The sequence below is a fragment of the Thrips palmi genome, unplaced genomic scaffold (assembly GCF_012932325.1).
Source record: "Thrips palmi isolate BJ-2018 unplaced genomic scaffold, TpBJ-2018v1 HiC_scaffold_4, whole genome shotgun sequence".
In the NCBI taxonomy this organism is placed as follows: Eukaryota; Metazoa; Arthropoda; class Insecta; order Thysanoptera; family Thripidae; genus Thrips; species Thrips palmi.
This window is the reverse complement of record NW_023144631.1, coordinates 40,345-52,005: the sequence shown is the minus strand read 5'-3', so window position 1 is coordinate 52,005 and position 11,661 is coordinate 40,345. Positions and strand designations below refer to the sequence as shown.

Sequence of the window (11,661 nt, the reverse complement as noted above, 5' to 3'; positions counted from 1 at the left end):
TAAAATCTAAAAAAGGGGTAAAATAAGCCTTTTTGCATTGTATGGGTCATTTTCGGACATCGAATCGGAAAATTTGAAGCCGAGTTTCTAATCATTTCCTTCAATGTTTGGTCCCCTCCTGACGAAAATGAGAGAAAATTTTGGTCTGTTTCATATATTATCATATTTTGCTCATATTTGGTTCGACTGCCCAATTACGACCGAAAATCTGCTCGTTGCATGTAAAAACATGGGCCATTTTACCCCTTTTTTCGGTTTAAAAAAATCAGGAGGGGCGTGGATATGTATCTTGGCACCAACTTTGGGGCGCATTCTTAATCTTATATGTCATTCTTACGAAAAAAAAAAGTTTGGCTGAAATCTGAGTGTACCACTTGAATATGTTCCCTTGTGAGTAAATTGTGATCTTTACTGTGCCTTACGTTTTTAAACTTCTACGAAACATTTGCCTTTCCTGACAGAATATCCCGGATATGATTGGCCTTCGCGAAAACCCTCCACCCGCACGAGGTATGTCACTCTCGTGTCACGAGACTTTTTGCTCTCAAGAATGATTATCTCTGTCAGAAGAAGTCCCAGTATGCCACATAGCTTTCATCAACTTTCATATAAAACTAAACCAAAAAACTCCGATCTCTGACATAGCCGCTGTGTTATGAGTTGTAGTAGACCCAGTCAGAGGTCCCGTTTCTTGTGACCGTTAAAACTGCCCCCTCCACCTCGAAAGTCCTCCCGCACCAGCCGCCGCGCTTCCCCCGGCCCTGTGGAGGGGATATTTGTAACGGTCGCAAGCAGCGAGACCTTTGGCTGGGACGACTATACCGCCCGCCACACAACCATGAAATCAAACGTGGGCTTCTTCACACTTCTTGGTGTGGAGTTAAGTCTCTCCACGCTTCAAGTGCAGAGTAGGCCTAGCTCACAGAACCCCTATCTCTTTGCACGGTGCAAACGTTGACAATCCTACACTTGAAGTGTGGAGACTGCAAACTCTGCACTTCTAAGTGTGGAGACTGAAAATTCCACACCGCCGCATTTCTAGTGAGGGAGTTCTCCACGTTTGGTTTCTCAGTAAAGACTCCTTTTTGCGCCTTTCTCGCAACACCGACGACCCCAGCGCAGCACTTTGATCGCTGTGCCTCCACTATTCAGCGCACTTTTTTTTACAATGTGGGCCTTCAGACCTACTACCAGATAAATTTTTAAAATTTCTGAAATTGACAGTATTTTTCGCCCTATGCGCCATGGCTCTAGTCACCAACGTGATGTTTCCAGCGTTTCGTTCCCAAAAGCAGTCCGTGTCGCTGTCAGTCGAAGAACAGATGAAAAGGACGGCTCAGTCACGGAGCAGGCTTCGGGATCAGATGGTCCTCGTGGGCGACTTTGGAACACAGGCAAGAATCATCCAGCCACATAGTAATTCGATGGGTCCTATGAACAAAGACCGCTATGCTTTGCATCGTTTTAACAAAGACCGCTATGCTTTGCAGCGGCCAAAAGCATGGCGGTCTTTGTTCAACGGATGCAAAGCATGGCGGTCTTTGTTCAACCGACGCAAAGCATAGCGGTCTTTGTTCATAGGACCCATCGAATTTCCCGTTCACATAATTATTCATAACTCACAATCACAATGCTGTTCTTAACACACTATTTTTTTTTGTCTCAATGGATGATACCATTTTTGGCTGAGCGATAGCGGAGCCTGTTTAACACTGTGAACTGATTCAATGCTTTGGGTTTTCTCATCTGTTCCAGCTCACAATAATACCAGCGTTCTGGATGAATGTGAAACGTGGCGACTTGGACCGGGCAGCGGTGGGGCTGTACTTCATTGCTGGAATGACTTGCGTCATTTGGGCTCAAATGGTCCGTTAAACAGGAACACTACGCAATGCTAAATTTTAATGTTTCGCAAGGAAGCCTAAAGACCCGTCCTCCACTTTTACAAAGTATTTGGGGAAGTCGCAGTCGCTGCCTATCTCTGTTTAGATCTATAAAGTCAGGGACACTGAGATTCCAAACGCTATGAGTATAGCACGTATGGTGCAATACAGCTGAGATATCGCACCACACGTGCAATGCCTCAGCCATATTGCACCTTACGTGCAATGCATCCCGAAAATGCCCTATGCTAATGCATGGGACTGGGGAGGCATTGCACTTCATGTGCAATGCTTTTGCATTGCACCAATTGACGCTATACTCATAGCGTTTGGATTCTCAGTGGACATCGCATCGATTTTCAGTGCCTAAATTTCGTAAATAGAGGGAGTCAAAGTAATACAGACATAAGATTTTTCATGTTTCTAACCCTGAATTTTATAACGCAAGTAAAGTTTTAACTTTTGCAACACCGAGATTCCAAACGCTATGAGTATAGCACGTATGGTGCAATGCACCTGAGATATCACACCTACGTGCAATGCGATAGCCATATAACACCTTACGTGTGATGCGTCCCGAAAATGCCCCATGCTAATGCATGAGAATGGGGAGGTATTGCATGAGAATGGGGAGGTATTGCACTTCATGTGCAATGCTTTTGCATGGCACCAATTGACGCTACTCGTAGCGTTTTGATTCTCAGTGAATATTTTCTGTTTTGGTTATTTGTAAGTCCGCGGCAATAAAAACGCGACGGCAGTAAAACGGAGACGCGGATGAGTTCAAATCGATTTGCTCACTTACGGGCACGCGTGGGCCTGACCAAAAAAACCTAGTTAAACGTCTCGCAACACGGAAAAAAAATTGTTTGCTGAATCAGCAAATTTGCGTTTGCTGGAGATCATTTAGCTAAAATAACCAACGTGTTCGCTGTCACATGGTCCCGTTCGCAACATAAGCAAACCCAACTGTTAAAGCAACGAATAAGCATTAAGTCTAACATAAGACGAAATTTCGCAAGAGTACACAAGTAATTTGTTAATGCAGCGCAGTAGGTTTGCCAGGTGAGCAAGCTCAGAAACCATCGGATGGGTGCAAGCGAAGGCGATTCATGAGGGAAGCGGAACCACCGGCTTCCAAGATGTCTGCGTAGCGTAGTTGATACAGCTCTGGTGTTCAAGGTGAAGGGACGGTGGTTCGAATCCCGGTCCCCCGACAGTTTTTTTAAACCAATTACTTCATCTACACGACGATGGAACAGCTAATTTTGTTAGCTAAAAACAGGCAAAACCGTTTGCTGAAACAGCAGCGATTTCACTTTGGAAGAAAACCGTTTGTTGCTCAAACGGGTTAGCTGTGTCATTACCTACAGACGGATGTTTGCTGAACCAGCAAATTATTTGCTAAATCAGCAAACGTCCTTTTTTCCGTGAACCGCTTGTTTCATTTCGGTTGATGTTGCCAGTAAGTCCAGTAAAACTAAAAGTGCAACTGTAACTTTTTGTCAGGCTTAAACTTACGCTTGAAGATGTGAGACGAAGCTTGGACGAAAGATCATTCTACCATGCATGCAAACTCTCATTCCAGGAACGTGACATCACGTTGGAACGAATGTGACAAAATGTCACGTTCGTTTCAGCATTGTGTCACATTTGTTTGAATGTGAACAAGCTGATTTTTGGCCGATTCACACCCAAACGAATGTGACATAATGCTCAAACGAACGTGACATTTTGTCAACTTCGTTTCAACGTGATGTCACGTTCCTGGAATGAGAGTGTACATGTACATGCATGGTAGAATGTTCGTCTGTCAGGGCGTTTGAGCCTGTAAAACGCTTAAGAGATTACGCTTGCAAACGTGTGTTAGGCTAACGGCGCGTTTCACCGAACTTGACAAAGGGTCTACATTATTACTCATGAGGAACGTGATGTTTCCCCCAGAGCGTCATGGGCAAGTCTGGCGCGCTGACGCGCAGCATGCAGCAACTGCTGCAGGCATCTCGCTACATCGAGGAGGACGCGCTGCTACGCGGCCCAGCTGACACGCGTGGTTTGCTGCGCCTCGGGAGGACGGCCAGGTGGTTGAACTACCTGAAGATGGCAACGAGATGGCAGGTACATTACAAATCAAACTGTCTGTCTACTTCAGACTACTTAAACGCAGTTTTCGTCCCACGATCACTGTCACTCCAGGAACGTGACATCACGTTGAAACGAACGTGACAGACTGTCACGTTCCTTTGAGCATTGTGTCGCATTCGTTTCTACGTGAATAAGCTATTTTATGTCTGGTTCACGTCCAAACGAACGTGACACGATGATCAAAGGAACGTGACAGTCTGTCACATTCGTTTCAACGTGATATCACGTTCCTGGAATGAGAGTGGAGTTATGCAATTTAAAGCACAACCGACGGTGCTACAAGTTTGTTCCCGCCTGATGACATATTGTCAGATACGAACTGCAAATTATAATTCCTTTAGACAATTTGCTAGGGTGACACAAAACTGTATAACCATCGGCTGTGCTTAAAATTTCTAAATATCTTAGGCTTTACAGAGAGAAGTAATGGAGGGTGAGGCAGTTGACGCTTTTTCACGTCACCTCTCAGATGCCTAAAAAATAACACTTAAACCCGTTTCAGCCTAAAAGTCTGTTTGAACCTTCTACTTCACGAAGTCCTGCGTGGATAAGTTAAATAACAGGAAAAGTAGCGATAAACATCGGCAACTTTGGCCCGTCCCGTGCATTAACAAATGTGTGAATTTCGCCTTTGTTAACCCTGACGGGTTTGAACCTGAGTCTGTGGTCAAAATAGATGTTATTTTCGTCATCAGCGCCCTCAAAATCATAAGAAACAATGCAAAAGCTCGAATAAAAAGAATGTTCAAAATATACCCCACTGGGATTTGAACCCGGGTCCAAACTTTTACGATTCGCTTGAAACTGGCACCGTTGGTTTTGTCTCGTCGCCCCGATTCCAAAAATACCCTTACATGCCCTGCTAGCTGTATCCGTTGCCGAAATCCTCCTCGACCCCATGTAGACCATGATGCACCTGCAGCAGCGCCCCCCGGGGCTCGGATCGGATTTGCTGCCACCGAGCGGTTGTTAGGGTCACCCAAGGAGGCTGCATACCAAATTTGGTCAAGATCGGACCACGGGAAGTCCTCGGACGAACGGACGGACGGACGCACAGCAGGGATCATATTATATGCCCGTCCCTCCGTCATTTTTTTTACAAAAAATAAACGGGACGGGCCAAAAAGAGGCTTTGTTTAAATTTTATGACAAAAACGAAGTGTGTTGTGACTGTCCGGCCCTACGCTTTCGTTTTATTTTGCCTTCGAATTAGTCTCGGAGTGTTTCAACGCCAAAACAAAAAGAGCCCGTACAAAAATAAATGCCTCTAGAGTGTCTCGAGCCGAGACAGTGTGGAGACGTCCTGGAGACGCTGTGGAGACAGTCTAGAGACACGCTAGAGACGGAATTGGAGACACTGTGGAGACGCTTTGGAGACACCGCCGAGACACCTTGGAGACATTGCGAGTTTCTCGACACTGTCTCTATTCTGTCTCGAAAAGGAGACACTCTGGAGACGTTCTGGAGACACTTTAGGGAGACGATCTAGAGACAGCGCGGAGACACTGTCGAGACACGCGATGGGAGCGCCGGCACTCCCCCGAGCACTCCCACGAGACAGAATGGAGACAGTGCCGAGACCATCTCGAGGCAGCCTGGAGACACTTTGGAGACGCGCTGGAGACGCTCTTGAGCCGGGCGGACGGCCAGCCGCCCCGCCCCGCCCCCCGTCCGCCTGTGCGTGAAGGGCTGCCTACCTCCGGGAGCTCGCCCCGCAGAGCCGCGCGGGTTGCCTGCGCACACGGCGCCCTGTCACCGCGGCTAGGCGCCCGGGTTGCCTACGCCAGCCTACGCCTACCCGCAGGGGCTTGGAGCACTTCGAATCTGTTCTCAAATTGTGGAGGAATGACTTAAAAAGACTGCAGGTGTTGTATGAACTTTTATATAACGTTATATTTCATCATTTGTCAGGGTAACCGAAAATATGTCGATTTTAACTTAAGACAGATGAAAAACAAACTTCAAATTGATCTTGAACGGAGTCACATCCTCCAAAACAGTAACGAAAAATCATTATAAATTTCTCAATTTAAACAAAAACAAAGGGGAGCACAAAAGTTGAAGTGCTGTAGAGATCTAGTTCATGTAGCGTCAGCATCTCCGAGCCCGAAAATATGTCAATTTAAACTTAAAGCAAATGAAAAATAAACTTACAATCGATATTCATCGTTATGTGAACTGAATCACGTCCTCCAAAACAGTAACGAAAAAACATAAATTTCTCAATTATTTAAACAAAAACAAAAACAAAAACAAAGAGGAGCACAAAAATTTAAGTGCTGTGCTGATCTTGTTCATGTAGCGCCCGCATCGCATTCCCGAGCGTGTGCCATGGTTCCTCAACAGGTGTGGCGGCTGGCCCTGGCGGTAGGTTCATGGTGATGTCGCCCGTGAATGAACCTTGTGCATCGCCGCCCTCAGCGTAACCAGGGTGCTGCAGTGGTGGTGGAGCTGCAGTCACTGTGGCTTGAGCGTGAACAACTGCGCCTTGGTGGTTTGGTACTGAAAACGTAAGTGCTTAGTTTTAAACTGCATGAAAGCTAACGGACAAAAAAAAGTGAAGATGAAAATTCTTTTACCGGATCGCCGAAGCAGCTTTTCCAGAGCCGCGCGCACGCTTGGGTTTGCCTTCGTGTCTCTGATGAGGTTCCATGCGCTTTTGGAGGGGCTTTTGATGCAGCCATCAGTTTTGGTTCCAACATAATCTGCAACCCGAAAATGAAGACTATAATGAAAAGGGAATAAAACAGTTACTTTAAAAGTAATTCAGTGGCGGGCTTTAGGAAGGAAGTGGGGGTGATTCCCCAGATTTCCCGTCACATCCCAAAAACGCCTGCTGGTAGGCAACCCGTAGCACATGTCGCTGTATCTTCGGAATCCCCCTCCCCCTCTTGTCCTGGCCCGTGGAAATCGCCATTGATGAGGTTTAATACACTATTTAAATTATAGCAAACACTCTTGTTGGTTTGGGCCCCCTTGAGACTCACATGCAACTCCCTTCAGAACGTTCCTTGGCAGTCCAACGGAATTCGCTGTCCCTGCCGCGGTGATCCAGGGTAGAGCCAGTACCGTTGGAGGTACGCAGCGAAGCAGTAATTCCCGGAACAGTACGTTAGGGTCACCTTTGTGGTTCTTTGTGACGCTGTAAACCGTTTTGGACGGTAGATAAACGGGGTATGTGGTTCCACCTAAATTCAACTGAAAAACAAAAAAAAATGAACACAAATAAATTGAAATGCCTCACCAGTGCGCTGAAAAACTTGCCGTCGCCGTACGTACCATAGATTCATCTCCAGCTTGTGGTTCGCGCAAACACGGAAGTCGTCGAACGATTTCCCTTAGGTTTTCCTTCGTCAAAGGTAACGGAACCAAACGCAGCATTTCCTCTGGAGAAGCATTCGGAGGGAAGAAGAAATAGTTTCCGAGCGCAGCAGGGGCCGGTGCGTCATTGTTCTGGGCCGCATCGGCTGGAAACCATACAGAAAATTATTTCGCAAAGTGAAATGACGCACATCGAACGTCGAAAGACACCCCCTCCCCCTTTTTTTCAGTGGGCTGGCGGCGGCCAAAACTCGACGCGTTTTGAGCTTCTGCAGGCTGATTCCGAGAGTCGTTTTCGTCGCTCTGTCTCCCTCGCACCTACTCGGGACGCCCCATGAGTGCGAGAGAGACAGAGCTACGAAAACGACTCTCGGAATCAGCCTGCAGAGTCGCTAAATGTGACCCGAACCGAACGCGTGACCCCACCAATGGATTGCCCTCCGAACGAGGGGGAAGGGGGGGTCACACTTTCGATTCGAGTCCTGTTTAGCGACTCTAGAGCTCAAAACCCGTCTAGAGTTTTGACCGCCTCCACCGGCCGTCTGGCCCACTGTGCCCGCCCCCCTCCCCCTCCCCCTCCCCGCACGATCCCGCCCCCAACCACCTGCCCAAGCCCGCGGTCCTTTTCACTTTATTTTATAAGTCACTCACCTGTAACTCCGTACAAGAAGTGTGCCCTTGCAGCTGTCGCCGCAGTGCGGTGTACGACTGCCCGCCGCTGTCGCTCGTCGAGCAGGTCACGCCGCCGCTTTGCTACTTCTCCATTTGGTCCTCGCGATGGGTCGGACACCTCTCCGTCCACCGTCACCACAATTTGTTTCAAAACCGGCATGGTCCCTAGACATAAACGACGTGTTATGTTTTGTTTTTCCAATAAGAACCTTAAATGGTCATGCAAATGATAACAGCTTTCTTACCCACTCTAAGAATTTTCCCTTGGATCTGCTCCTTTCCCCACACAATAAGCCGCAAAGCACCAATCAGGACGCCGCCAATAACTTTGGACTTGTGGACGATTGAAGTTGAAGGGGGCTCCTCCCAATAAACCAGCACGTAAGACATGTTAGATAGCACGCACACCGGCCACACACACCTGTACGTCAATCCTGTTCTCCTGTCAATCAGCTGTCAAATGAGTATTTGTTGTCTGTTTGCTTTGATGGTTGTTTTTGCTGCCTTTCAAGGACTGAAAACCTACCACTTAAAACTGCTGAGACGGCAAGTAACTTTTTTTCAAAATGGAATCGTATTTCCAGCACGGAACCTTACTAAAATAAAAGATGTTTTTCTAACAGGCCGGTTTTATAGATTCTTTCAAGTTTGTTTGGCCAAATTTTTAAAAGTTCGGATTTTTTTTAAAGGTTGAGGTTGGCAGTACTTGGTCTTGCCGCTGCCTTGTAGAAACCCGCTGCGAAAGGCTATTGTTGAGGCGAGTCAAGCTAGGAAACCGACACGCGCTAAAGGTCACTCCAACGAATAGAAAATCTGGGAATGTGGCGCACGAGGATCTTCCTGTCCGTCTTAACTGAACTGCAGTTGTTATCAGGAGAGCCGTGTACCGCATGGTGAGCGTGTAAAGTGTGACCGAAAACTTTATGTCAGCGCTGCGTTGACAATTGATTGGTTTGGTTTCCATTGACAACACAGCAGCATGCCTCGGCGAAAGCGATCTTTCTCGGAATTTTTAGAATCTGAAGACGAAGGAGACTCAGGCCAGGAGAGCTCGTAAGTACATAAACATAACCTCAATTGGGCTCACTACTTTGTCAATGTTTCTGTTTGGATAAATTTTGTCATTATAATTTAGCCGCATGTTTATGATGCTTCTTTTTAATGGCTACGAAGTGTTTTACTTTCAATTTAAACGTTGGTTTGTGTTATGCGGTACTTGAACTCGTGTTTGTATTTTCAAACAGTGTGGGAGCCCAAGAACCCTTGCATCCTTTGATTCTTGCGGATTTATCTTCAACCTCGCACCCAAGCTCGCTGTCTGCACCTTCAGGACCGGCTCTACTCACACCTCACCCCAATTCTGAAAACAGTAAGGCATTTATTCATCTTTTTAGAGATTGCACTGAAACACGTTTTAAATTGACAACTTTTATCGAAATTTATTTTTCCACAGTTCCACTCTTTGAGGCTGGAAGTAGTCAGCAACTAGAAGCAGAAGATCTTCCAAAAGACAATGCAGAAGCAGAGGAGCAAGTTCCTATTTCTGACACTAGTTTGCTGCCTATAACAAGTGATGACAGTGCAGAGCCATCAATTTCACCTAGTATGTATCTTTTTACCTTCAAAAATAAATATTGTTTGTGGTGTGCCATTGTGTTAAACATACTGTTTTCTCTTCCGCCACTAAGGTGCTGAAATCCAGGGACAGGCGTGTCATGTGGAAATTCCCAGTTGCTCAGATGAAGAACACCATAAATATACAGATGACAATGAGATGATATGTGAGTGATTACATTTCGTGTTCTTCTTAGTGTGGGTTTTTAAATAATTTTATAGTCCTGCTTTATTTTGATTTTAATTTTACAGGCAGTAATGTATCTGATGTCATTAGCGAGGATGAAATGGACACCTCTGTTTGTGACGATGAAGAAGACAGGAACAGTGTCATCTCAGAAGACGGCAGCATTTTTTTTGATGCATTATCTGACAGTGAGGACTTCCGTGACTTCTGTAGTGATATGCCATCTGGAGAGGATCCTCTGCACCCTGAATCTGAAGTTTCCTTTCAAATGGCAATGGTGGCCCTACTGACTTTGGTGATGACTCATCGGCTCACAAAGGAGTGTGTAGGCGACCTTCTTTCCCTTTTAAAATTAATTTTGCCAAAAGGTAACATTTTAGTAGAGTCGGCCTATTTGTTTTTCTCTCACTTCAACCAACATCAAAGTACATTTACTAAACACTTCTTTTGTCGTGAATGCTCTGAGTCTGTTCCGTCATCTGATGCTGTCTGTCCAAGATGTGGTTCAACGAAAGGTGCTGACTTTTTCATTCAGTTCTCAATTTCTGATCAGCTTCAAAAGTTGTTTGAAAGTCCAGGTTTTTTGGATAAACTTAAGCACCCTGAAACACGGGTTAAAAAAAATGAAACAGCTTATGAAGATATATATGATGGGAATATATATAAAGAGGCTAAGAGACTTTTCTTTTGTATTGGTAGCTGGATTTCACTTATGTGGAATACCGACGGCTTTGCTGTATTCAAATCTTCCACTTTTTCTGTATGGCCGTTTTTTTTAGCAATTAATGAACTTCCACCTAATCTACGCCTCAAAAAGGAAAATATGTTGCTCGGTGGATTGTGGTGTGGCACTGGCAAATTTGACCCTAATTTATTTCTCAAGCCTATTTATGAGGAGTTGTGTAAACTTAAGGAAGGATTTGAGTTCAAAATTCCTTCCTCTATAAATCCTGTCAAATTTAAAGTTGCTTTGCTCTGTGGAACCTGTGATACTCCTGCCAAGTCTACTTTCTTTTGCCATACTAATTTTAATGGATGCTATGGGTGTTTGAAGTGTTTGAGCCGCGGCTTGAAGTCTGCTGAATCTGGAAATGTGTTTGTCTACCCTTTTGAAGAAAGGCTCTCTTTACGTTCAAATCAAAATTATGAGAGGCATGTGGCAGCCACACAAACATCAAATGGCAAAAAAGTTAAAGGTGTCAAAGGTCCATCATATTTATATAAAATGTTATTGGTCTCACCCCTTGCTTCTACTTCTATAGATATTATGCACTGTTGTTTCCTTGGAGTTGTGAAGACGTTAATGCAATTGTGGTTTCACAAAGGGTACAGGTCATCAAATTTTTCACTTTATAAATGTACTAATATTGTTGATGATTACCTCGGTTCCATTAAGCCCCCCCATTTTCTTCAAAGATGTCCTCAATCAGTCAAAAAACTGGCATTCTGGAAGGCCTCAGAGTATGAGTCATTTTTCTTTTTTTATAGTTTGCCTATTTTGTGTACTATCATGGACAGTGTGTATTTTAACCATTACATGCTTCTGTATGAAGGACTGTATCTGCTTTGTCAAGAAAGTATAACTGAATCTGATATTGACTTAGCCCAGGAGCTTCTTGACAAGTTTGTTATGCAATACCAAGAATTGTACGGCTTGCGCCATATGACATACAATTTGCACTGTCTTCGGCATTTGCCAGGTGTCGTAAGGGCTTTAGGGCCACTGTGGACCTCTACCTGTTATTTATTTGAAGGTTTGAATGGTACTTTAAAGCATTTGGTTCATGGCACACAGCATATTGGTCTGCAAGTGCAGACATATTTTGGTTTAGCAACAAA

General features: G+C 45.2%; 1 protein-coding gene across 1 annotated transcript; it reads right to left on the bottom strand.

The window, feature by feature from the left end:
- Nucleotides 1-5,896: 5,896 nt before the first annotated feature.
- On the bottom strand, nt 5,897-8,787 carry LOC117649410. Its single transcript, XM_034392186.1, has 6 exons — nt 8,267-8,787; nt 8,001-8,186; nt 7,308-7,495; nt 7,016-7,226; nt 6,608-6,733; nt 5,897-6,530 (listed from the first exon to the last, which is right to left on the bottom strand). Exons 1-6 carry the CDS (start codon nt 8,409-8,411, stop codon nt 6,301-6,303), a joined length of 1,086 nt encoding a protein of 361 aa, XP_034248077.1. The 5' UTR covers nt 8,412-8,787; the 3' UTR covers nt 5,897-6,300.
- Between the last annotated feature and the right edge of the window lie 2,874 nt (nt 8,788-11,661).